The sequence below is a fragment of the Tarenaya hassleriana genome, unplaced genomic scaffold (genome assembly GCF_000463585.1).
Source record: "Tarenaya hassleriana unplaced genomic scaffold, ASM46358v1 Cleome10, whole genome shotgun sequence".
Classification (NCBI taxonomy): domain Eukaryota; kingdom Viridiplantae; phylum Streptophyta; class Magnoliopsida; order Brassicales; family Cleomaceae; genus Tarenaya; species Tarenaya hassleriana.
Window position 1 is genome coordinate 536,226 of NW_010960188.1, and position 25,778 is coordinate 562,003.

A 25,778-nucleotide genomic window follows, 5' to 3' on the forward strand; every position below is an offset into this window, starting at 1 on the left:
CAGGAATGGCAAGAACAGGATTAATGATTTGCTGTCTGCTTCTATTCCTCAAGGTTAGTTGAATTAGCTGAACTAAGACCTTCGGTAAGACAAGTGTTACTTCTCCTCGGATGTCTATGACTGATTTCGTTGCCACCTCCTGCAGTTCTTTCCTACAGCGGAGGAGGCCATTGATTACTATAACCAAAAGAGATGTACCGATGGGAAAGCTTTAGTTCTCCCAAGTCAGATTGTGAGCCCTCAACCCGTAGCTGTTTCTTCTCTTATATAACCATTTCACATCAGATTGAATAAGATTTGATGTTGGATTCATACAGAGATATGTCAAATATTATGAGCGCGTCCAAAATTACTTCAAGGGGGAAGTTCCACCGGGACGAAGGTATGCTTTCACACTCATCGGATAAAAAATGACCTAGTTTGACTGCCAAGTGTTCCTAAAAGGGGGACCGATGTTGTAGGTGCATGCTGAGAGGGTTTCGCCTAATCAACTGCCCTTACTGGATTAGACCCTCCATTACCATCTCCAACCACAGTGGTATGATAACCAACATAACTGTCCATTCAATTCACACCATTTTTTCTTGTCTCTAGCTTGTCGCATATGATATGAGTTATACAGAAACACTTGCCTCTATCGGCAGGTATTCTTTTCTCTACAAGGAAGCATCCAAAAACCAAGGATCTGATGGTAAGAGTTATGATCATCTGTTGGCTCCTTTGTCTGTCATATGTTGGTTGTATTATGCTTCTCACTTAATGATGACCCAATCCATCAATATGTTAATTAATGGCTGCAGCCTGAAGATTTTTGGATGAAGGCACCGAGAAAGGGGGTGGTAGTATTTGCATTGCCCGGTGAACCTGGTCTGACTGAATTAGTCGGTGACTTCAAAATTCACTTTCACGACGGAGATGGAGATTTCTACTGGTATTGTAAATCTGTCCTCCGCTTTACAGTGTCTTGTTTGCAAATATTGATCTAACCGGCCCTCTCTCTCTCTCTCTGCCTGCAGCTGGTTAAATACAACAATGGCAGAGAACAGAACCACGCTGGACGGGGGTGACCTCGACGGCTTTGACAAGGTAACAAGACATTCATTTGCTGGAGAAAAATCTATCAGATAATTTCGATTTTGACATTTTGGCATGAAATTTTGCAGAGAAAAATGCCAGCGCCTGGATTCCACGTGGAGATAGTGATGATAGAATTGGACGGAACACAACCAACAAAACCCAAATCAGACACTTCCCCAACCGAAGAGCAACCTCAGACTCAGAGCAGTACCCAACATGCATCCGACTCTGCCAAATCCAAAACTTCACGAGACAGAGATGACGATGTCTTCTCTGACAGCGACGAGGAAAAACCCCGAGAGCCGTCCGAGAAAGCCAAAGGCTTAATGCATGAAAGCAACGAGATCAAGGCCAAAGCACCTATCATCAAGAGCGAGGAGGATTCAGTGAAAGGAGGTGGTGAAGGATCATCCTCATTGATGGATTCCTCTGGGGCTAGTGATATAAAGTCCATTGCTGCGGACGCCTCTGTTTTCTCCTTTGGTGATGACGATGATGAAGACTTTGAAAGCGATTGAGGCTCTAAACACATCCAAGCTTACTTTTTTATATATATGAGAAAATAGAAAAAATTAAAAACATTGTAACATTCAGATTTCAATCATTTTTTGTTTTCTCCAAAGTAAAATGTAGGAAGCCAATATTCTAATACATTCTGTAAATTTGTAAAATTTTTCTGGGCCGTGGAAAGGTCAAACGGCCAGTGAAACAAATACCAAAAATCAGAAACAATTTTATCAAATGAAAGGAATGCTGGTGGTACATTAAGATGTAACTCTATCATGTTACAGAGCTTTCTTCTTCTTCTTCTTCTTCTCGAGTTGCTTTTTGAGGTTAACAATAATCTTATCCTGCGCCTCCACTTGGAAATCCTTCTGCTTCAGTTTCTTCTTAAGCTCTTCGATTTCCTTCAAGAGCTCCTCCTCCCTAGTCTTCTCGTTTGCACACTTATCACCGTTACAATGGTGAACATCTGCTTCCTCATCTGTCTTCTGTTTCTTACAATCCGTGAGGTTCTCGTCCTGGTTACTTCTCTTCTTGCCAGAGATTTCTCCATTGGAATCATCTTGGCTCATTTTACGGACATACCAACTGGCTTCTGATCCAGAATTTAGTTTAAAGGTACCCAGCTTTTGCGGCAAACCCGACGAGTCCTGGAAACAGATGTGGGAAGTTATTTCACCACACTGACCTTTGACTGCTAAACCGTAATTTCAGGCCCCTTTTGCAAAGCAGGAAAAGCTAATTAATTACCTTTTCAAGATCTCCTTCAAGGTTTTCAAATGCCTGGTTAGCTTCTATTGAACTCTTGAAAACAGCGACTGCGCTGTAGAATCCTCCTGGTTTCTTTGATGGCTGCCAAAATTTTACAAACACAAACCCACATGATAAAACAAGATAATCAAGAAAATGCTGCGCTAGGTCTTATTCAGAATCCTACACAAAACGTGGAAGAAATACCCACCTTAACTTCAAGCATAAAATCCCCAGAAATAACCACACTCAACTCTTCAGAGGGCACACTATGAGGGATTTTGTGCAGAAAGAGCCTTGCCATCTCAGTTTCCAACATCTACAATATGTAAGCATGTCATTTAGAAAACATGCATTCAATTTTTCTCAATTTGAAATGGGTTATCCCTAACCGATCTTACATCTTTAGTCATCGAAACCGTCGTGTCCACTCCTTTTTCTATAACTGCAAGAACAAGCTTCATCGCAGCAGCTGCATCCTGTATACAATCATGGGCAGCACCATCCTTCCGGACTTCACAACCCAATACAGACTAAAGAACAAAATACAGAAGATATTAGATAAATTATCTTATAATATATCAAGAATATGATATAAATGTGAAATTCCTCTTTGGTTTCCCTATAGCAGAGAGCCATGAAAAACTTGCCTTGCACAGATTATTCAGAGAAGGTCTTCTACGCTTATTTCCATTGGAAAACTTGAATATAAGTGAAGTATCAATTACTCTCGCATGATCTATCTTCATCGCTGGGATTCAAAGATGTGCAAGAATAATTAACTTCAATAACAAACTGTCACATACACAAGCAAGTATAATCTTTTCCTTACCTTTCAGATCATTGTTCAAACTGTGACCTACCAAGATAGTATCCCTGGAGAGAAACCTCCGCATTTTTTTCTGCGAATTTCACAGGATAACATATAGACTAAAACCTTGCCACTGCGAATAAACTGAAAAAAGACCCCAATGGGACGACCAAGATAAAGACGCTAAACGTAAAAGCACGATACCTGTATATCTACCACGGATAAGGTAGCTTTTTCAATATCTGCAGCAGTGACTCCAGTAATATCAGTCCTATAATCAGTAACTGGTCTGTTCGGGTTCACAAATTTATCAAGTATAACCTGAGTCACGAAAATCACAAGTAAGTTAACACGATTGATTTGTGGGATCATCAGGAAAGAGAAACAAGTTAAACACTAAAAAGGCGTTGACACAAAATAAAGGCTGAGATGTGTAAGCAATACGTTTAATTCACGGTCCACAACACCAACTCTCACAACAGCTTCAGTACCATCTTCACAAAGAACCATCTCACAATCGACCGCTATCATTTTGGTACATTTCATCACCTTTGACTTCTTCTTTCCAAGCTTGGTCACAAGCCAATCCTATTTCACATTCCCAAAAGTTCAACAATTACACCAGCAAGAAACAGACATTCATTTGAGCCAAAACTTAAAACATTCACCAGAAAGTGAAATCCGGTCAATCAAGGGACACCATACCTCAGTATGAGACGGGAAGCCATAGTCAAATGAATAATCCGGGTGCTCTAGAGTCATTCTTACAAGCCTCTGTACTGCCAAAATCGTAGTTATAACATATTATTACACTACCAGCATTAGAACAAAATCTCAACACCAGGTTCTATCTTAGCTTCGAACAGATTACTTCCCATACTCATATTCACATCATCAACTTATGTTTTTCTATATCCGTAAATGTCCGCACCTGCTCAGGAGTCTCTTTATCTGGAGATTCCTGCTTGAACTTTTCTATCAGATCATTGTTTGCGTCACGTTGCAGAACCCAAGCGATAAACTGAGAGTTTAAAAAAGTAGATTGTAACCATTTGATTAAACCTTAAAATAAAAAGTCGAAAAGTTAACACATGCTTCTACCTGCAAATCTTCTTTCTTCTTAAAGGTCATTAGAAAAGCTACCAAATCATCCTTGGACCTTTTCGAAGGATCGCTTAAGCTCGACCCAAACTTTTTGTCATAAACATTGAGAAATTCCTTCCACCCGCCATTCTCGCCCTGCAAACCTCGCTTCTGAACTATCTTCACCAGGTTTTGCAGCAGCTAACCGAAGATTTTCGAACGTCAAATGCAAAATCCAAAGACGGAGAAAACGGATTGCCAATCCAGAAATCACAAAGTTTTGCCAAAACAAGGGCTCGAACAGATAGAAATACGTACTCTTCTCTCAGCGGTCGCTAGTTTGTGCTCCATTATCAAGTTCCGGCGGCAATAAACGGAGAATCGCCGTCGAAGTAAGTTTAAGCCGCGGACAGTGGAGGAGAGTTAGGGTTTTGTAACAGAGACGAAAGAAGGCTCTCTTTATTGCAGTTCTTTCAGTATCAAGGAACAAAGACGAAACAGAAACCTCTAACTCAACTAGAGGATCACTATGGGCCTCAACTTCCGCTTACTGGGCTCGGCCCATTAATGTACATACCGAGCGTTATCCATTCATTTTCAGAAATGTTTTTTTTTTTCGGTTATAAGATTTGAGTGAAATCTCAATACAATCATCGACCAAAATAATGCGTGAGATTCAACACGGCCCATGTCTTCACGGATGTGATCAAATTAAAATAAAGAGATAAATACACAAATTCTCATTTTCCTAATTTGACATTTCAGATTGAGAAATTGGGCCTCTTAAGATTATATTGGGCCAACTTTGAAAACGATGGTAATTGGGCTCATAACATTATATTGGGCCAATTTTCAGACCGATGAAAATTGGGCTTATATTGTGATCGTGCCAACACGTGCAAGGAAAATCCACGCGCACATATAGCGCGTTGAGCAAACGCGCCTGATTTCTCTGGACTATATAGTCCAGCGAAACCGTCGGATTTTCTCAAATCTCGAAAAAAGAGCGCGTGAGAATAGTAAATGTCTCCGGACGATTTGCTTCCGCGTTTTTTTCTATATTCTTATATATCATTTTTTTGGTCCCTCTTATTTCTACGCTAACTTCATAGAAATTAAACATTCGCTATTAATTTATAATATTCAGACGATTTTGGTAACAAAAAAATATGATTAACTGCTAGTAAACATTCGCTATATATATATATATATATATATATATATTTATATATCGTGAAAAACTAAGGTGATCAAATATCATACTTTTAAAAAAAAGTTAAAATATGATTAATTACGCTTTGTTAGTGAGGTGAATAACCGTTTTTATCATTTTGGTAACATAAAAAAAAGGAGATTAGGCTTAACTACACCTTGAATCAATGGAGATGTGTACTTAAGTTTTATCCATTGAACAAAGGTTCATCATATATATATATATATACACATTTTGAGTTTGAAAATGATTTTCTTGAATCAGGCAAAGTCATTTTCCTATTTTGACATTTCAGATTGAGAAGACTTCACAGAGGTCAACATGTAAGAAAGGCAACCGGTCCAATCACAGAGAGAAGCAAAATACACACACAGAGACAAAGATTCGATCTTGTTCAAAGCTGTTGGGTAGAACTGTCATCATCACCATGAGACCATCTCCTGAGTGTGCACGCTACCAAGTTCCTACATGCCAGAAACCCCAACCTTGTCCTAACCATTGCTAATCTACCGCCATTATTGACGTTACTTGAAGCTTCTGCATCAGCAATTTGATCTGTAGGATGGTCCTCGACCACTGCCTCAAGAACTCGAACTCCTCCATTGCCACCGTTAGCATCAACCATGGCATAGGGTTCATTCCCATCCACGCTCACCACCAGGGACCTCCTCTGTTCACGCAGCCATTCCCCAACTTCACCAGTCACCACCCGGCATTTCTTCACCTTAAGTCTCACCAGATTAGGGCAACCCATCGCGAGTGCCTCAATCCCCACATCCGAAATCGGACATCCCTTGATACAGAATTTCCTCAACGCTCCGCATTTAGTGGCAATGCATGCAATCTCAGCATCCCCTATGGTTCCAATTCCACACAGAGCCAGACGTTCAAGCTTTGAACAGTTTGAAGCAATGGCTGCTACGCTCATATGGGTTGCCTTAACACCTGTAAGAACAAGCTCTTGCAAGCTAAGACAATGTTTAGCTACGGCCATCAATCCGTCATCGCCGATTCTGTTAGTCCTCCAACCATCGATATGAAGCTTTCTGAGTTGCTTGCACTTCTCCGCAATACTGATCAACCCTGTATTCGAGCACGGGGTTTTCACTATGTGCAAAGTTTCAACATTTGTACATTTGGATAGAGCTGAGAGTCCCACATCACTGACTTGGAGCCTCTCGAGATGAATTTCAGACAGGGAACTATTTCCATCTCCAATCATTTCTAGAACTCCATCCCAATCACCCAAACATCGAATAATTTTCAACGTTTTAAGGGTTTTTGATCCAGCAACCAAAGGTTCGAAAGCGTGTCCGTTTTCGAGCTCCTTCAAGCAAATCCTGAGCACAGACGACGAACGCATCTGAACTTGATCGGTCGATCGAAGTATTCCTCTTAGACGCCTCACCGACAAATCCTCCAGAAGCTTGCAATGTTCGAGCACGGCGTTCAAGCCGTGGGCACCGACATTGCAGGAACCACAAGAGAACTTCTTCAATTTCTTACAATTCCTAGCAAAAGCCTCCAGTCCCAGATCCGTAATCTCGCGACAACCGCGGATCTTGACGCGTAACAGATTCGAACAGCGGACAGAGATCATGACCAGCCCCTCATCGTTGAGGCTAACGGATTTCCGATCGCATCGGAGGACAAGCTTCGTGACGGAATCGAAGCGTGAGAACATCGCCGGCAGAAAAGGCAGAATTTCCGCCTTAGCTTCGAGAGAGAGACGTTGACGGCTCTGTCCGTCGACGCAGAGCCACCGCTTGCAGACGAGGGAGCACCGCTTCCGATCACCAGGGCCGAGGAAATGAAAAACATGAGCCAAACACTCATCCGGCAGATCTCCGGTGAAATCACGATCTCCACCACCATCCCTCCGATCTAAAGCTTCTCCAGAACCAGTCGCCGGAGAAAACAGCCGCGTAGCCACCTCCCGACCGGTCAGCTCCGCCGGGTAAGACGCCGCCTGGCCCATTGCACGCAGGCACCACCCAATGAAATAGGGTAAGGTTGCGAGAGAGGGAGAGAGACCCAGAATTTGTTGGGTTTTTTTTTTGGGCAGTTGCGTAAATTATTATAGAGAAAAAAAAATCATTTCATAAAACGGCAGTCGAAAAGGGGAAGCGTGTCGTCGTCGGAGTCGCCACGCCCGACCCAGCACTTGGTCTCTCTCCACCGTCCGATCAATTTCCCATCCGACGGTTCTGATCCAATCATCATGACCATTGGGCTCTCTCATTCGTCTGACTTTGACCGTCCTCATCTCTTTCGGCTTTTTTACGGTCAGCATCACGTTTTGAGTATACATGTTTTTTTAAAATTATATCCCATAATGAACGTACTTGTATGTGTTATCAATTTTCATGACGTATCATACAATGGGCCTCGTTTCCTTTTTTTTCCAAAAAAAAAAAAGTTCTTTCACATAAATATTAAAAATCCCAAAAACCAATCATAAATGTTTTATTTTGTGTTTTTTTAATGATCGTAATAGGATTTTAACTAAAAGGGCCTGAAAGTAATCTATCTATTACTAATGGGCCTAGAGGGATCATCTCCTTAGCCCAATTTCGAAAGTATTTTACTGTTTCCCCACAAGGAATTATTTAAATTTTACGAATATTGTAAGCCAAAAACAATACCAAATATATTGTGAGATTTGGATGTATTCCTTTTCTCATTGAAGACAGATGTTTTAATTGAACAGTAAATTGCATAAACATGTGCTAAGGAAAAACGTAAACTTAAATAAAATATCGAATCCAACCAAATCTAATATATTTTCCTCTTTTTTAAATAATAATATTATAATAAATTAGAACCTGAAACGCGATGATATTAAAAACAACGCAGGAAGCGAACATTCGTTAATTATGGCAGCTGTATGCAATTATATTTGTGTCGTGTTTTCTTCGATTTGGAAATTCTGGCATATGCTTCAGCTGATGGATGATCTCTCTCTCATGGAGTTTCAACTCTCAATAGGAAAAACAACTACACACACACATACATAATACGTATATATCCCTGCATGTATAGTTTACATTCACTATATGGACCCACCAACCCTTTTTACAATAAAAAAAAAAATTGGGCAAAATTAAAAGGGTCAGACTGTAATATTGCAGGAAAAACAAATCTTTAATTCCGCGGACGTTGTGATATTTGAATAAATTTGGCCAACCGCGTACATTAACATATATAGTTCATGTTTAGGTGTGTGTATATATATATATATATATATATATATAAAGTGGAAACATTATTGTTGGCAAGGTCAAGGTATCTAAATTTACTATTTCTCGGTATCTTTTTAGGGCACAACGCATTAATCAAAAGACAATTATATTTTATCATACGGCCACGTACGATTTTTCACTCGATTAAAACGCATCCCCAACGCAAATTTAATAGCGTTTTCCATTTAAAAAGACACGTAATGGCAGCGTAACTATGATTTCAATCGAAGTCTCGTACGGCTGTAATTATTGATCTATAAGAATTGACTGTATCAAATTATCAAATAGTAGCCGTAATTGGGTTGGTGGTGAATCAAAAAATTTGTGTCGGGCCAAGTAATAATAATACAAAAAAGTATAATGGCGAAAAATAATTGCAAGTTGATTGTACACTACAACCATTCGGTGTTGTATAGGAAACTCTACACCCATTTTTGGAAATATTTCTTGATTTTTTTAAAGGTTTAAGAAGTTTTATTTGCAATCGTGTTATATAAGTGGATGACAAAATGATTTCTATATTTGCGTGGAAATAATAGTGAAGAGTCACCTTTAAAAAAAATAAATACAAAATTCAAATAAAAAATCACGGGAGACGAGGAGGAGCCGAGCACATTCAATTACTAGCTATCTAGTAAATCGGGGGTAAACGAGGAATATTATAATAATAATAATAATAGATTCCATTATATATATATATATATAATGATGATGATGATAGTGTATATTTAATATAATTTGATATTTATTAGGGAAGTGGAAAAGGAAGGAGAGACATCAAGGCAGCGTACGGCATTTCCACTTAATTACTCATTTTTTTAATTACGAGTATCATTTACTGTTTTCGATATGTATCGTGTCTATTAATATTATATTAATATATAATAGCCTTAATATTTAGGATCAGAAAAAGTACCACGGATTCTGTATTTATAAAAAAAATTAAAACATGACAGACGGACAGACAGACCGACAGAAGTAGAAAGAGTTTTAAAATTAAATGTTTTTTTTTTTTGCTTTCTAAATTTCTAAATCTCCTCGTGCAATACGACATTAACCTTAAGTTCGTAGTCTAATAAAAAAATGTGTTTAATCTAATTAAAATCTTCGCGAAATTCGATATTGTATAATAATTTAGAACATTAAAAATCTTGATTTCTTAGAGTTATAAAAGACGCCTTATAAATAAATTTAAAAAACCAATTTTCATCTTTTTCGCCAATGGTTTCATTTATTTATTTTGTATGAATATTTTATTTTTTTCGTCTTCTATTAATACTTTGACTGGCCCTTCAAAATATTATTGCACGGCATATGACATATGATATGATGTGGCAATACAGTATTCTCCTAATTGTGTAAATCTCGAAAACATATTTTAATACAGTTCGCTCTTTTTATTCAAAATATATATTTTTAATCAAAAGCTGATTTACTCATTTAATTACACAATCCACTTCTGTTCTGTTTTATATCCAAGTTTAAGCATATGACAACTGGCACCGATGTGAAATTAGAACACGGATATTATATAATTTTATCATATTTTAAAAATACCTTCATAGGGTTACACCAAAAGAATTCGATATTTCTAAACCTAATTAATCGGGCGAATTATTAAAACAAAAAGGGAAAAAATTGGAGCGTTTAACGGGGAATGATAACAATTTTCTTTTATTGGTTTTAAAGTTAAAATTATGGAAATTGGACCGCAGAGATTCTTCACAAAGTATTACTCTCCAAAAAGAAAAAAAATATTATTTATTTTAAATATCACTTTTCAAACTGTTTTATGTCAGCAAGTTGACCATCTGACGTTTCTTATTGGTCCACGTCTGTTCTCTTCCTGACAGACGTTACTCCATCAGTCATTATATAAAATACTACAAGCAATTGATTTTTTTTAGTTATTTCGATAATTATTATAACTCTCCTAATTAAAACTAGAATGTTTAGAAGATGAAATGGTTTTTATTATATTTTTTATATGAACAATAATAAATAATCATCATTGGAAAATATGATTCCATTCACAGCAATACTATATAGAGAATGTCAAAAGTTCCATGTGAAACAAAATTGATAAATATTGAATTGTAGTTTTTTAATTATTTAGATAGAAAACTGGCTGTTTTTATAACGAAAAAAAGAGAGTGCATGCCATGCATGCGTATTTTTATCACATATATACATGCGTATGATATACGTATAACCACCATTTCATTGCTTTGTTTACTAATATTATATTGGAAGTTGATAAAAATATGTATAATACTGTTTCATCTATTTTCCCGCGCGCCAAACATCCGTATAATAAAAGACAGATAATGGAGAGAACAAATGATTAATAATAATAATAATAATAATAATAATAATAATAATAATAATAATAATAATAATCGTAAAGAAAGGCGAGCGTGAGATAAAACCCTTCACTTTCTCGCCATTTGTCTTCTCTCTATCTCGCAGTAGAATCCAGAGAGACATAGAGGAAGCTATTTGGAGGTCCAATGGCGGAATGAGCTGAGGCCTGCATTTTCTTCTAGGTGGAAGAAGGTGATGTCTCCGCAAGAAAAAGAAGACGAAGATACTCGAAACGCGCCGTTTTGTGTTCTTGATGGGCTCTACTGCGAGGAAGAGAGCGGGTTCGTGGAGGATCTCGTGGTGGGGACAGATGGAGATGGAGATTTGTGGGATAAGTCCGATGAATTTTCCCAAAAATCTCCGTTTTTCACTCTGATCTTACCTGAACAGGACATGTTCTGGGACGACGATGAATTGTTGAGTCTAGCTTCAAAGGAAAATGAAACAAAGCCGTGTTTTTGTGACAAAATCTTGGATGAGTTTCTGGTTTTGTGTCGGAAAGAGGCTCTCGATTGGATTTTTAGGGTGAAATCCCATTATGGGCTCAGTTCATTGACCGCTCTTCTCGCAGTCAACTACTTCGACAGGTTTATTACAAGCATAAAGTTTCAGACAGAGAAGCCATGGATGTCTCAGCTTGCAGCCGTGGCTTGCTTGTCTCTGGCCGCGAAAGTGGAAGAGATTCAAGTCCCTTTGCTCTTAGACCTTCAAGTAAGATAAAAATCTTTGTTCTTCCTCATAATGCCGTTTGAGTGTTCACTGAAATGCCACTGCCATGCGGTTTTCTTGAATTTTCTAACAGGGGTCTTGTGTTCTTGTGATGTCGGATAGGTAGAAGAAGCGAGATACGTCTTCGAGGCGAAAACCATACAAAGAATGGAGCTTTTGGTTCTGTCCACTCTCCAATGGAGGATGCACCCTGTCACTCCAATCTCCTTCTTCGATCACATTATACGTCGTTTCGGGTCCAAATCTCATCACCACTGGGAGTTCATGAGGAGGTGTGAGCGTCTGCTTCTCTCCGTCATTGTTGGTGAGCGTTCCATTGGCCCTTCCTTGTGTTTCGGTTGATTCTTGAATGGCTTCTTGATCTTAAGATCATTGTGCTGATACTGGATATTGGTTTCAGATTCGAGATTTATGAGTTACACACCTTCAGTGTTGGCTACTGCGATCATGATCTATGTCATGAAGGAATTTAAGCCGTGTGATGAAGCTGAATACCAATCTCAGCTCATGAATCTACTCAAAGTCAGTCAGGTCTGTGGTTGATCCAGCGATTTGCATCAAACCTCTCACTGTATCTGCTAAGATCAAAACTGATTGAACATTACTTGATACAGGAGAAAGCAAACGAATGCTATGAACTATTGTTGGAAATCAATGGAAGCCAAAACATGGGCAAGAGAAGATCGAATCTGAGAGTGCCGGCCAGTCCAACGGGCGTATTCGAAGCAGCGTTCAGCTCTGACAGCTCAAATGACTCGTGGGTCGTGTCAGCTACATCAGTGTCCGAGCCACTGCTCAAAAGGAGACGAGTGCAGGAGCAGCAGATGCGTCTACCCTCCCTCAGTAAACCGTCTCTTTCTCGATGTTCTTAGTAGTCCTCGCTGGTATTGTTCACCAATAGAATGGACAGGCATAATTCAATCCCTCTATTCATGTTCCCTCTCGGCCAGCTAAGTTAGTTTCCACTCCTCGGGTCAAATCTTTCCTCTGTTTCGGGCAGTTTGGTATCGATAATCCGGAAATGAAGGGATCTTTTGTTACCTATAAAAGACAGTTTTTTTGCAGATCTTATATGTTAAGAAGCCTATAAGAAAGTAATGGGTATGTGCCCCCCATTTGATAGTATCTCTTGCATGTAAATTGAATAGAGGTTGTTCATCATGGATCATATATATATATATATATATTTGTGGTTTTCTTGTGTTTTTATTACACATGATGAACTTGTGTGTTTAGGCATTCATTGGCAGCCCTTTCAGGAGAAAAGATCAAAGTAAGTAAAGTATCATTGAATTTTTTTTTTTAAATCACAAAGCACCACCAAACTGTACTAGATAGTAGATAGTAGGGGTGGCTATTTCACTTCGGTTCTTCGGATAAAAAATTTCGGTTTTTTTTTTTAACCATACCATTTAAAATTCTTGAATGATATGATTTTTATAGAACCGAATTTCTCAAAACCGAACAATACTGAAATCAAAACCAAACCGAACCGAATAATATACGGTATTAATTTGGTACAAATTTTAAAATATTAAATAAATCATTCCCGAACTGAATCGTGAAAATTCCGATCTGAATCCCGAATCGCCGGTAGGAATAGGTATTTCCAAAGTTTTTTTTTTCTTTTTTTTTGAACATTGTGACTCAATCGGGAGATGCATCATAGGATTAGACAGAGAGGAGAACTGACAGATGAACCATCAGTATCTCTCCTGAGATGTCTAATGGTTCTTGAAAATGGGAAATGAGTGATGGAAAGGGAGTGGTTGGATTTTGCAGACAAAAATGTACAAAAGGAGGGTCAGTGATGTTGTAAACAGAAGAGCTGATTTTTTTTTGGAGAGTAGCTCACATGTGATGGAACTCGGCCTTTGAGGCAAATACACAGTGGTTTGGACGAGAGCTAATAGACACATCCTTTCTCCTTGGCTTCTCCCTTTTTTTTTATGTTCTTTTTGGGTGCGAGTGAGACCAAACATTGAATTGGGTTTTGGGTACCTTCAGTCTTTTTTTCTTCCCCTTCCTACCAGCATGAAAGCAACCTATGCCATTTAAAAAAAAACTATCTTGTCTTGTCAAAAAACAAAACATGTGAGATTTTGTCTGTATCCCATGGAGTTCCCACCTTCCTCTCTTGCTTGCTTGCATCCCATGGAGTTCCTCTCTCTCTCTCTCCCCCCTCTCTGTACAAAGACAAGGCCTTCTATCTATGTGTCTACATATATAGCTATGAGACACATTAAAACCAAACTAAAGAAACAGAATAATAACTACCTACACAACTCAACACAATCAATCAGCCATTCACCACAAAAAGAGAAAAAAAAACAAAGAAGGCAACTTCATCAGGAGATGCAGATTGGGCATGAGTTACGAGAGAGGAGCTTGGGACATATGATAATAAACAAAAACAGAAGAGTATAGGGGCTCTATATGATAACCAAAGCTTTCATGGAAATTGTAAGTAGAACAATAACTGGAAATATATCTCTACTTATACAAGTGTAGTAGCAAGCAACAAACATCACAAATATATTTTGACGATTTTCTACTCTTACCCTCTTATGACACGGCCACGAAATACATAATCTACTATCAATTCTTTAGAAGAGAAGACTCAAAATCATATGATATTTTTCTTGTGATAGTTACCATAGGATGTGCAGTTCAACAGGTCAAGAGAGGAGACCCACTGCATTTCACATCAGAAGCATCTGAAAGGCGTTGTCGTGGTGAAAGAGCTGTGATACCAGCGGCATCCACATCGACATTCACTATGACTTTCCTCTTCTGTGCCTCTGCGTTGTTCGACCTCTCTTCCGACCCTTCAGCTATGGGGCTCAGGGTCTTCACTGCTGCAGCCTCCGTTTCATCGCCTTCTGTTGCATACAGGATACTTTTGATGGCACCAACAAGCTGCAGAAAAGGAATGGTATTAAAAGGGTTGTAAGATTATTGATTTCAGTTGATTATATGATATATGTTCGCGTGAGTTTAGAAGTTTACGGGTAGGTGCTCGGTCTCCGGATTCTGGCAGAGAATCTCTACATCCCTCAATTTAGAAAAGTAAAAGTCTCGCTCCTTTTCGAGGCTGTCTATGTATAGTTTCAGCTCAGTGATCTGCGATAGAACTGCTTGTTAGCCACTGAGTCTTGTCAAAATAGAGTGGTGTACTTTAGAAGATTCTGATACTAACAACCTTTTCATCATATGCAGGCACTGATTTGGACGGTTTTGATGAGGTCTTAGCGGAATGATTGGCGGCATTGGAAGATGGCGGCTCTCTTTTCCGGGTTCCATTTGAAGATGAGGGTCTTGCAGCAGCAGAAGAACCCTTAGTTGAGGGTTGCGTAGCTGCAGCCCTCTTGTTCGTTTCTTTTCCACCTCTGCAGGTTTCTCTTCTCTCCAGCGGGTTGTAGCTAATAAGGAACAGCAATGGAAAGAGCAGGATTAGGAAAATTATTTTCCTGATTACTTTGAAGCATCGATTAAAGTGTATCAAGATGGACGATTAGTTCCAATCCTTAATGTCAATCAATGGATTCAATATTACAGCACAGTCTGAAACTACAAGAAAGCCACAATAATGGGATTTTGGTTTGGAAAACTTTCTTGAAAATTCATAGTAGGAAATTTAGTTAGAGCTGGAATCGTAATGAACTTACTTCTGAAGCAGGCCCCCATTGACAGAATCGCAGTATCTCTTCATCCACTGCATGAACTCCAAGTTGTCCAGTGGCCTTCCCTTCACCAGTTTGCTCACTTCTATGTGCTGCAAGCCAGTAAATCAAACAAACCCAAATCGATTCAACGCAAACTGATGTTCTTAGAAGATGATTCACGGATAATCTAAATCTAAATCCAAAATAAAAACCGAATAGGAAGACGAAAGAAAATGAGAGAAGATGACCTTAGTGATCTTGAGTTTGTTGAACACATCCTGAAGCACCTTGTAGTTCTGTATCATCTCGTACTCGTTCTTAGCGTCGAAGTTAACCTTGTGCATCGGAACCATATCTGGATGGAAAGAATCCATCAATTGGCAGTGAACTGCGCCGGAACAAGCCTGCGATCCACAGATCCACCATCGAAATCAGAGAGAACGTTCAAGAAATTTTTTATATAAAAAAAAACCTACACCGGTAGAAGATGAAATCTGAAGATTCAAATCTCAGATTGGAGTAGCGAAGAGAGGAGAAATGACAGAAACAGTACCTCTTCGACTTTGGAGAGATTGAGTTGGAGAGTCGAGTTGATCCATGCTAGAATCTCTGATCTCCCAACGAAATATGCTGAATCCATCATTCCAATGTTCGTCGCCATCGCCGAAATCTTCAGAAGCAATTTCTCTCTCTCTCTCTCTCTCTCTCTCTCTCTCTCTCTCTCTCTCTCTCTCTCTCGCTCTCTAACGTTCGTGAAAAGAGAGATCTGAATGAAAAGGAGAGGCGCGGAACCACCAATTCAAAAAATGGAACGTCTGACCCGCTCTGGCTAAAAGCGGGTCCGGGTTTTACATTTCGGGTCTCCAATTTGGGCCTCTCTCTTTAGTTTCTCCATGAAACCATGATAACCATCCATCCTCCTCCGTCTAGAAGGAACAAAAAAATATATAAAAATAATAAGCCGCAACAAAAGCATCACTAAATTAAATAATAATAAAAAACATATAATAAGAACGAGAAATTTCCAATAACCAAATAAGACTGAAACTTTAAGCTATGAATTATTGTCATCAAATCACAAACCCACATATAACAACATCTCTCCACAATCACACACCAAAAACACAGCCTATTAGTCAAAACCCTATGTTACTAAACTCTCTCTTAATTATAATATCACTATTTGACCAAAAATATTAAGTGATTAGAAGCTAAGGAAATCTCTCGAGCAGTTGCAGGGCCTCTTTCATGGTGGGCCTTCTCTGAGGAATTGGAGATGAACAGGCCAGGCCCATTTTTAAACAGCCCAATAAAGCCTCTTCCTTCCCATCTAACTCTCCTCTGATCGGCCCATCCACCATTCTCATGGCCCGTTCCTTGTCATCGATCACAAGCCCATTCACCTGCCCCATATCGTCAACCTGGACGATCTTTCCCGTCAACAGCTCCAGCAGAATGACACCAAACGAGTACACATCCCATTTCGGATTAGGCTTCAAGTTCCGGAGAGATTCCGGTGCGTTATAAGGCGCCGAGCACGAGACAGAGCTCGGGCTTGGGCTCGGGCTCGGGCTCGGTCCGAAGTCGTGAGATGACGTGGACCGTTTGCTCCCGAAGATCCGGGCCGAACCACCGGTTCGATAGCTGGTGTCACCGGCCAAGACCCTCTCGAGCCCAAAATCTGATATTTTGGGCTCCATGTCGAAGCCCAGAAGGATGTTGCTGGGCTTAAGGTTTCCGTGAACATGCTTCTTCTCATGGATGTACGTTAGCCCACGCGCCATCCCTCTCGCTATCCTGAGCCGGGCCTCCCACGGTAAATGACAAGGAGATGAGCCCACTTTCACCTTTTCATCATATGCAGGCACTGATTTGAACTGTCGACCTACAAAAAGAATACAGACCCATAAATTGTTAGATTAAGGCCAGACATGCGCACGATAACATGCGAGTGTAACAAGGAAACTCTCTTTCTCTGTCTCGGGTTAGGTTTGGGCTCACTGTGAGTTAAGAGGGAAAGTCACTATCATGCACCGTTGACTCTATTCCATGCATTGACCGACAAAACTCTAGTTGAACCTACTCTGACCTCGCAACATTCACTCCACCGCTCACGTTAGCCAATCAAACCACACTTCACTACCGTGAGCGTCAAAACCACAAACTATGAAATCACAAAATGACGGAAAAAGACTTACTGTAACGGGCGTTAGCGAGGCTCCCGTTAGGGACAAAATCGTAAATAACAAGCTTCTCGTCGGCGCTCCAGTAAAATCCCCGGATGCGAACCAGGTTTAGATGAACCAACTTGGCAATGGCTCGAACTTGAGCCTCGAAATCCCTGAACCGGTCTAAACCGGACTCGCCGATACGTCGAACCGCCACGGTCGTACCGTCGTGAAGAACCGCCTTGTACATTATGCTCGAGCCGGTGGCTCCCAAAATGTAAGCCGAAGCTTTGAGAAGCGTCTCGAGCTCGAGCTCCTTCTCCGAATCAAGATTAACGAGGGTCCCTTTCTTGTCGTGATCGGCCTCTCGCCGCCGAGACCGGCTCTCTTCATCGGACACGGATCCCGTTGTAACGGACTCCTCGTCATCGTCACCGTCAACGTGAACGGTTTTCCCTAGGCATGACCATCTCGCGAAGCCTTTGGAATCGGATGAGTCTGATGACGTGGACCACGTATCTTTGACGCCGTTAACTTCTCCTTTCAGCGTAACCGCCATGGTTTTCTTCTTCTTTGACTGGTAGAAATAGAATATTACGATCCCGAGGATCGCTAATCCGCCGATATCTCCGACGATGATTCCTATGATGATTCCGGGTTTCAGACCCGGATTTGAGCCTATGGTCTTCGGGATGGCAGCTAAGGCGGGAGGAGAATACGGGGAAGAGACATTCGCGGCCGGCGGCGGCGGCGGCGGCGGAGGAATGGGAGAGGGTTTATGGCAGTGGTTTTTGGTCGGAGCGGATCCGCATAAACCCGGGTTGCCGAGGAAAGACTTGAATGCTTGATTATCGAAGACCCGGAAGTTAGGGATTTGACCTATGAGGTCGTTGAATGAGAGGTCGACGGAGGCGTTCGCCGGGATTTCATCGGCGAAGCCTGGCGGTATTTCGCCGGAAATTCGGTTGTAGGAGACATTGAGATATCGTATACGGTTGCCTCCAAAATCCGAGGGGAGAGAGCCGTTTATGAGATTTGAAGACAGATCAAGGAGCTCAACAGCTCTAAACCCGCCGGGAATCTCGCCGGAAAAGTAGTTGTTCCTCAGTGAAACCACCGTTAAGTGGCCAAGCGAAGCTACACTCTCCGGCAACATTCCGGAGAGGGCGTTGTCCGAGAGATTCAGCACCTGAAGGTTATGTAGCCCGCCAAAACTGGCCGGAAAGTCGCCGGAGATCAGGTTATTCGACAGATCAAGAAACCGGAGCTCAGAGGCGTTGAAAAGCGCAACGGGCAAAGACCCATTGATGGAATTGTTGGAAAGATCGAGTCTTTGAAGCGCAGGGAGAGTACCCAGATCGGAAGGGATGGAACCCGAGAGGGAGGAGCTCGGCAGAGACAGGGCAGTCACGTGAGAGGAGTTGTCGCACGTGACGCCATGCCAGGAGCACGGCGTGACGTCATCGTAGTTCCAGTTCCGTAAGACGGAGAGAGGGTCATCGACGACGGAGTACCGGAAAGATAGGAGGAGAACGCCGTCGGTGTTGAGGGCAAAAGAGGGAACACAGAGAAGGAAGGACAAAACGGTAAAAACGATGGGTAAAGATGAGCTTCCCGGCGAGAAATGGCGGCGGCAACCGGCGGTTTTCATGGTTCGTCCGGCTGAAGCATCGTCGTCTCTGTCAAACGGTCACTGAGAGAGAAGAGAGAAGGGAGAGAGATTTATGATCACAAAACAAAAAGGCATGTGAGCGAGGGGAGTAATTATGATTTTTTTTTTTCCTCAGGTATAAGTTAATTCTTGATTTGCAGACCAATATGCTTCGGCAGAGATACATATATGTAGATAAATACAGTGAAATGCACTAAATATTATAATAAAGTTCATTGTCCCACGTTATATTACTTGCGAAAATTAAATTATTAGCTTAAATTCATCGCATAGCGTTGCAAGATATTGCTCTTCATTTAGCGTATTTCTCAATATATTAGCAGATAAACTATGAGTAATCGTAATATATAAAAAAATTATAAATAATCTATACAATCAACATATTAATGATATTTCATTATGGAATAAAAGGGCTAGATCCATGTCTAGGCTGAGGATATACGTACATATACATATACAAATTTATTCAATAATATAATGATATAGGAAGAAACATGAACAGGTGGAGGAATCGTATCTTTGCTATAAGACATACACATGAAGTTCGAGTTTGCAATGACTTAGATTTTGACTTAGTTTTTTATTCTCACTTTCATGTTTTCCTTCTGTATTGTTAAAACACTTTGCATATCTTTTTTTTTTTTGTTAAAGATACTAGATTTTGGTCCTAGTTCTTTTTTTTTTCCAAATAAAAATGAAGGCGCGTATGATCATTGATTATTTGTATTTTTTTTTGGGCACCATTATATTTAATTTATTTACAAAAAAATTGTGATTCAAAATCAATACGGATAATAATCTAAAAGGTCGATATAGATGGATTTTGTTCTTTAATCAGAGATAGGGATTTGAACTTTGTTATGAAAATAGAACAATCATTTACATCAGTTTTTTAACCTTTTAGTAAGTTGATTTAGAGACGAACGATGATTAATATAAATATATAAGGATTAAAAGTGTCAACGTTATTAAAGATATCTCATGTAGGGATGCGTACGGGTCGGATACTCGGAAAAGTTGAGAGATTTGGATTTGGATCCAGGAGGCTCGTGTATTTAGCTATAAGATTTGTATCCGAGATTTGGTATTTACGAGTATCCGGGGTACGGGTATCCGGAATAATAGTCGGGTATTGCGGGTATCCGGATCCAGATTTATTTTAAAAAACAATAATATTTATATATAAAAGTTTTAAAAAATGAAGATATATTTATAAAACATATGAAATTATTTGAATTATGATAAAGTATATGAGATAAAGGAGATAAATAATAATAAATTTAATTTTTTGAATTAATATTAAAACATATGAAATTATTTAATCTAAAATAATTATATTTTATAAAAATATTATATAAATATAAGATATAATTATTTATAATCATAATTGCCGGTTACTCGCGGGTATCCGGTTCTAAAAATTCTATTATCCGGATTTGGATTCGGATTCATAGGTATTGAAAAATCGAGATTTGGATTTGGATTTAAAAATTACGAGTATCCTAAAATCGGGTATTTGTGAGACGAATATCCGTCGGATACCCGATTTCGGGTATTTGTGGCCAGCCCTTTTGTCATGTACTGTCTAAAAATGGAATAATTGCGGAGGTGGGCCTCGCCCATATATGATGTTTTTGTGTAATGTGAATCTGTAAGAGCATGGCCTCCTCATCGACATTATATAAGCTTCGACACCACAACAACATCCACATCGTCTTTGTTACGATCATTTATAACAAAAAATCTTTTATATTTGGTTAGAGACGAAAATGAATACGGCGATGTATTATTATGAAAAGCTATGGTTTTATGTGTATGTGGTAAACGTTCAATCAAATAATACGTTTTTGTATTGGACCGACGTATGTCACGTCGCACATAAATGCATGTAAAAAATAATGTGCAAAAAGTCAAAATCACTCGGTCCCCGTTAATTAAATACAAGGAACGTCAATGTGGTCCTACAATTATGTTGACGAAATTCCGGTATGCTTCAAAAAATTATAGTAATTTTACTGTCATCGGTTCACACTAATAAGGTATTAATTACATTCAATTTTAAACAAATAAAACTTGATTTGCACTCGCACATGCTAAATATTCGCAGCGAATGTACACACCTGTAATCACAAATCATATGTTTAAATTAAATATTTTTATTTTTTATTTATTTATGCGTGTGTGTTGTGTATATTTGTTATGTGTATGTTTCGAATTTATTTATATGTCTCCATGATATCACCTGCATTTACGGTATTAATTACATATATACATGGATAATAATATAATAATAACATTATTATTATTAATTTTTTCCGTGGAACATGTTTAAGTAGTTTTAGCAAAAAAAAAACATGTTTAAGTTTTTGAAAGTGCACAATTAAAACAAAAAAGAAATAAGCTAGGAGTTAGGTGACGTGGAACATCTCAGGTTGTTTGGCGGTGGACAAAGAACGGGAAGGGCATCACGACGTCGTTTTCTCCTTGGCCATTTCCAAAAATCCAAACACAGTCTCACAGACACGAAATTATTATTATCATATTATTATTATTATTCGGCTTTAACCAATAAACATGTCTCTTGATCGGTCGGTGTCTCCAATATTTCCCCCAACATAAAATAATGCTGGTTATTTAATTTAATAAAAACCTATTTAGCAACGTCTAGTCTGTCATGTGGTTTGTTTTATACAATACTTATATATATACACACACAGATAATTACTATAATTTGGGATATTTAACTAAATGTACAAACTATACATTGAATATTATGGTTAGGATGCACTTAAAAAGTTAATTATATTCTTATTTTAAAAAGTTTCATTATTACAACCATTGAGCTAAAAATAAGATTTTCATCATGACGATGAGGGTATTAATAATTTAATAACAAATATAAAAAAAAAGGTGAAAAGTTTAAGATGGATTTTGCTTCGGTGGATTCTTCCCTTTGCATCCCCTAGGGGTGGGCAAAAATACCCGGATTTCGAGTACCCGACCTGACCCGAGGGTCGGATACCCGAAAATTCGAGTATCCGAGGGAATGAGACATGAGATCGGGTATTGGTATTAGAATACCCAAATTTTCGGATTCGGATTCGGGTAATGGTTATTATTTCACGGGTATCCTCGGATACCCGGATAATAATAAAATATGTTTTAAAATTTAGATATTATTGGGATATATCTTTGATGTATTTTTTTAAATAAAATTATTTTAGATATAAATACAATTTAAATTTATTTTGAATGATTTTGTGTATGTATATATAAATATATTTAAAAATAATAATTGAAAAAATTACAAATATTCGGGTTCGGATACCCTCGAATACCCGAAAATTATCTCACGGGTTTTCAAATCCAGGTACTCGATTTTACGGATATAAGATCGGGTAATAAAACATATAACCCGAAATGTTCGGGTTCGGATACCCTCAAATTTCCGGGTACCCGACCCGTGCCCACCCCTAGCATCCCCCACTTTTTTTGAGGATATTAGAATATGTCCTGAGAATAAATGACATCGATTATTTACCCCAAAAAAAATTACAAAATACAAAAAAATAACATACATTTAATATTTAGTTTTCCAACGAAGAGTATAAATATTGGCAGAAGACAACATTATCGAGAAATGCATATGAATGTATAGAATAATATATTTAGTAATTATTTTAGTTGTGTTATATTGATTAAAGTAAGTATATATATATATATATATATATATATAATTTCTTATAAAATTAAATAACCATTACATTTAAAAGTTTCATCCTTTTTACAACCTTTTAGAAAGTTAAAAATACGCGAGGAATTGACATAAATAAAAGCTCTTAAAGCACAAAAGACGAAAAAGCTAAGGAATAATAATTAACGAGCCACATGATGATGGAGATCTAAATAGAATGTGTCATCATCAGGTATATTTATGTAACGAGCACAGAATATTTAATCGTTATAACTCAAACATTATGTAAGCCCAAAATATATATATTATTCTCTCTTTTTTATATAAAATTATAAATAGTGTAAAGGGAACTTGATTCTTCGCCTAAAGCAAGTGGATATGAAGCCCATAAAATAAAATCAGAAGCCCAAATCACTTGATCATGTTAAAGCCCAAAATATATACAAAATGAAAATGATTGGAATAATTTTGTGTATAATATATGGTGAGGACGACGACACCAGACCAGTCAATTCCACACCATTGAAGGTGACCTTTCACCTAACCTAACCACAGGCCTTAACACACCGTACATCTCTACATAAATACATACATACATACATACATATATAACACGTGCATGTGTAATACGCACACCATTATTATTTATTAGACATTGAACTTTTGACGAAACCAGGTATAGATCGGTCGAATACTCTCCGATAACATGGATTATTAATTACCATTCTTTTGTTTAATGCGATACTATATTAAGATTATTATCATTATAAAATGGGAAAAGGTTTCCTTAATTAGTGAAGGGTTTCACGGTTACACTTTTTGGAATTGCAGGGACATCCCAACATAAGATTTCTCCTTAAATTTACCAAAAAAAAAAAAAAGATTTCTCCTCAACACGGGCCCGACCAAACATAGCCTTGTAACAATTATTTTGTCGACGGGTTGGGTGTGAACGCATTCGTTTGTGGACGGAGAAAAGCAACTATAGTTATAGTTTTTTTTTTTTTGGGTAACCGGGTTTTCTGGACCGAGGTCCAGACTAATACCGGGGCCGGGAGCCAGCCATGTGATTTGAATTATGCGCCCCCTCTTCAACCTGGGGTTCGAACTCGGGGCGGGACAGACGCTTTGCGCACCCGTTTCACCGGTTGAACTACTCAGGTTCCGTTCACTGTATTGAACTACCCAGTTATAGTTATGCATCGCTCTGTAATAATGTTTGTCCCATTTTCTATATATATATATATATATTGCATATACACATGTTTTTTTTTTTGTTAAACATTGCATATACAGATGCTGACAAAGATATAGATTATAATCAGAGATTGACGTGTAAATTTGAAGTTGATTTTTTACAGATGTAATGGAATTGATAGATTTTGCCCAGAAATTGGTATTATGTTGGAAAAAGTATGAAATGATCTTGTTGAAATTTTCTTTTTTTGGATATTAAAATTGGATCCAAAATTGGATGATTCAACGGTTTTTTTTTATTTATTTCCGGTTTGAGTTTTTATTTAGAAAAAAATATTCATACTGACTTTTTGGTTCTTACGAATAAATGTAATTGGATCAAAATTGGGTATAATTCCGAATTATAAAAAACAAAAAAAGTTGGAAGCATGCGATTTATATCAACGCGTACACAATATGTGGTGAGAGAGAGGGTACATCGGTACGAAAATGTACATACGGCTTAAAGATATCGGGAACAGTGGGGCTTTATTTTATTCCACGGGCTCCTTTATAAGGGTATAATTGTAAATATACACTATCCTTCATATCCCACGATTCCCCTTCCTTTGTTTTTGTCCTTTTGCCTTCTCCATGCCCAAATTTAAAAAATGGTTATACATTGCCAGTCCACAATTTTTAATCAATTTTGTTGTTTTTTAAACGTTAATTTATAGGAATCATATTTAGTAATTACATCAATAATTAAGACAATACAGTGAACGGAACAGAGCACACGCACGTTGTATATAATACAAATACAGAGTTTTTTCAATCAAGGGTTTTCTTTGTTTAGTTAATCATTAGACCAATGTATGGTTCTAACCTATAAGAGAGAGACAAACTTATGAGGTGAAATATAATTATATAATACGAATAAAATAAATATTAAGAATGCATATGAATGGGAAAAGAGATTATATAATTAGTTAAGGGTGGGACCAAATATTGACATATTGGGAGTATATTATAAATTGTAAGAGAAGCTTCATTGGGAGGGAGGAAGGTCGTGGGAAGGTGCAAGGGCGTTGGGGCGCGTGCCTTTTATAGGCGTTGTGGTACAGTTATCGACCTACCGGTACCGTACAGATCTAGTCTATCGAGTAACCGGCTACATGACCGACACGTGGCCTCATTTGAGAGGCCGGCTGTTCGAGTTTTTTTTGGTTTCGAGATGAGATTTACAGGCTGGATTTTTTTTCCCTCCGTAACAGAGGCATGGAATAAAAAAAGGCAGTGATGATTTGGCGTTCCAAATCGGCAACCTGTCTTGTCGTTTTCCACATCACCTCCCCTACATAAACCAGACACACACACACGCGCATATATATATATATATATATATGCATAAGCATATATATACTTAATTATATTGATGATTAGCTGTGGAAAAAATAAACAAATGTTTGAGAAGGGATTTTTTTTAGGGAAGGTTATTGTTTTATCCCCTAACATTTATAATTTTATAGTTTTCCAAGGAAGCATAAAGTTGAAATTTAGTTATTTAGGAAAGCCGGGGGATATGGATTACAGGCTGGCATCACTAGTCCAAAGTCAGACCACATTTAAA

The 25,778-nt window shown here is 38.5% G+C and overlaps 6 protein-coding genes across 6 annotated transcripts in view; 2 read left to right on the top strand and 4 right to left on the bottom strand.

Moving 5' to 3' along the window:
• LOC104827383 (phosphatidylinositol 3,4,5-trisphosphate 3-phosphatase and protein-tyrosine-phosphatase PTEN2B) overlaps positions 1-1,619 on the top strand; it is a 4,555-nt gene extending 2,936 nt beyond the window's left edge. Inside the window, exons 7-14 of the mRNA XM_010560559.2 lie at positions 4-53; positions 146-232; positions 318-382; positions 462-538; positions 645-691; positions 801-931; positions 1,017-1,086; positions 1,164-1,619. Of these exons, the coding sequence (XP_010558861.1) occupies positions 4-53; positions 146-232; positions 318-382; positions 462-538; positions 645-691; positions 801-931; positions 1,017-1,086; positions 1,164-1,595 (959 nt within the window). The 3' untranslated portion in view covers positions 1,596-1,619. The remainder of the gene's footprint in view (positions 1-3; positions 54-145; positions 233-317; positions 383-461; positions 539-644; positions 692-800; positions 932-1,016; positions 1,087-1,163) is intronic.
• A 51-nt stretch (positions 1,620-1,670) lies between these two features.
• LOC104827394 (small RNA degrading nuclease 1-like) lies at positions 1,671-4,680 on the bottom strand. Its single transcript, XM_010560571.2, has 12 exons — positions 4,544-4,680; positions 4,244-4,426; positions 4,074-4,163; positions 3,848-3,916; positions 3,587-3,730; positions 3,347-3,463; positions 3,164-3,233; positions 2,982-3,082; positions 2,733-2,864; positions 2,543-2,650; positions 2,332-2,433; positions 1,671-2,231 (listed from the first exon to the last, which is right to left on the bottom strand). The coding sequence occupies exons 1-12, from the start codon at positions 4,574-4,576 to the stop codon at positions 1,863-1,865; spliced, it is 1,518 nt and encodes a 505-aa protein (XP_010558873.1). The 5' UTR covers positions 4,577-4,680; the 3' UTR covers positions 1,671-1,862.
• Positions 4,681-5,734: 1,054 nt separating this feature from the next.
• Positions 5,735-7,491, bottom strand: LOC104827405 (F-box protein SKIP2). The gene has a single exon (XM_010560582.1). It carries the CDS (start codon positions 7,414-7,416, stop codon positions 5,833-5,835), a length of 1,584 nt encoding a protein of 527 aa, XP_010558884.1. The 5' UTR covers positions 7,417-7,491; the 3' UTR covers positions 5,735-5,832.
• A 3,641-nt stretch (positions 7,492-11,132) lies between these two features.
• On the top strand, positions 11,133-12,952 carry LOC104827416 (cyclin-D3-2). Its single transcript, XM_010560593.2, is given in 5 exon segments — positions 11,133-11,755; positions 11,876-12,077; positions 12,174-12,304; positions 12,388-12,606; positions 12,608-12,952. Coding segments are annotated over 5 exon segments (1,188 nt in total). The 5' UTR covers positions 11,133-11,239; the 3' UTR covers positions 12,728-12,952.
• A 1,289-nt stretch (positions 12,953-14,241) lies between these two features.
• Positions 14,242-16,191, bottom strand: LOC104827427 (microtubule-associated protein RP/EB family member 1C-like). The gene is made up of 6 exons (XM_010560602.2): positions 15,992-16,191; positions 15,687-15,842; positions 15,442-15,548; positions 14,976-15,195; positions 14,783-14,896; positions 14,242-14,692 (listed from the first exon to the last, which is right to left on the bottom strand). Exons 1-6 carry the CDS (start codon positions 16,097-16,099, stop codon positions 14,444-14,446), a joined length of 954 nt encoding a protein of 317 aa, XP_010558904.1. The 5' UTR covers positions 16,100-16,191; the 3' UTR covers positions 14,242-14,443.
• A 268-nt stretch (positions 16,192-16,459) lies between these two features.
• LOC104827437 (probable LRR receptor-like serine/threonine-protein kinase At4g37250) lies at positions 16,460-19,420 on the bottom strand. Its single transcript, XM_010560612.2, has 2 exons — positions 17,636-19,420; positions 16,460-17,283 (listed from the first exon to the last, which is right to left on the bottom strand). Exons 1-2 carry the CDS (start codon positions 19,255-19,257, stop codon positions 16,650-16,652), a joined length of 2,256 nt encoding a protein of 751 aa, XP_010558914.1. The 5' UTR covers positions 19,258-19,420; the 3' UTR covers positions 16,460-16,649.
• Between the last annotated feature and the right edge of the window lie 6,358 nt (positions 19,421-25,778).

Bases quoted from the DNA above. Each gene is read 5' to 3' on its own strand.
- LOC104827394 (XM_010560571.2), bottom strand. From the start codon at position 4,576: ATGGAGCACAAACTAGCGACCGCTGAGAGAAGA. The intron at 4,164-4,243 runs GTAGAAGCATGT...TTAAACTCTCAG, and splicing joins AGAAGAAAGAAGATTTGCAG to TTTATCGCTTGGGTTCTGCA. The intron at 3,917-4,073 runs GTGCGGACATTT...TTGGCAGTACAG, and splicing joins ATAAAGAGACTCCTGAGCAG to AGGCTTGTAAGAATGACTCT.
- LOC104827427 (XM_010560602.2), bottom strand. From the start codon at position 16,099: ATGGCGACGAACATTGGAATGATGGATTCAGCATATTTCGTTGGGAGA. The intron at 15,843-15,991 runs GTACTGTTTCTG...TGTGGATCGCAG, and splicing joins ATCTCTCCAAAGTCGAAGAG to GCTTGTTCCGGCGCAGTTCA. The intron at 15,549-15,686 runs GTCATCTTCTCT...ACTGGCTTGCAG, and splicing joins ACAAACTCAAGATCACTAAG to CACATAGAAGTGAGCAAACT.
- LOC104827437 (XM_010560612.2), bottom strand. From the start codon at position 19,257: ATGAAAACCGCCGGTTGCCGCCGCCATTTCTCGCCGGGAAGCTCATCT. The intron at 17,284-17,635 runs TAAGTCTTTTTC...TGATGAAAAGGT, and splicing joins CTCGCTAACGCCCGTTACAG to GAAAGTGGGCTCATCTCCTT.
- LOC104827405 (XM_010560582.1), bottom strand. From the start codon at position 7,416: ATGGGCCAGGCGGCGTCTTACCCGGCGGAGCTGACCGGTCGGGAGGTG.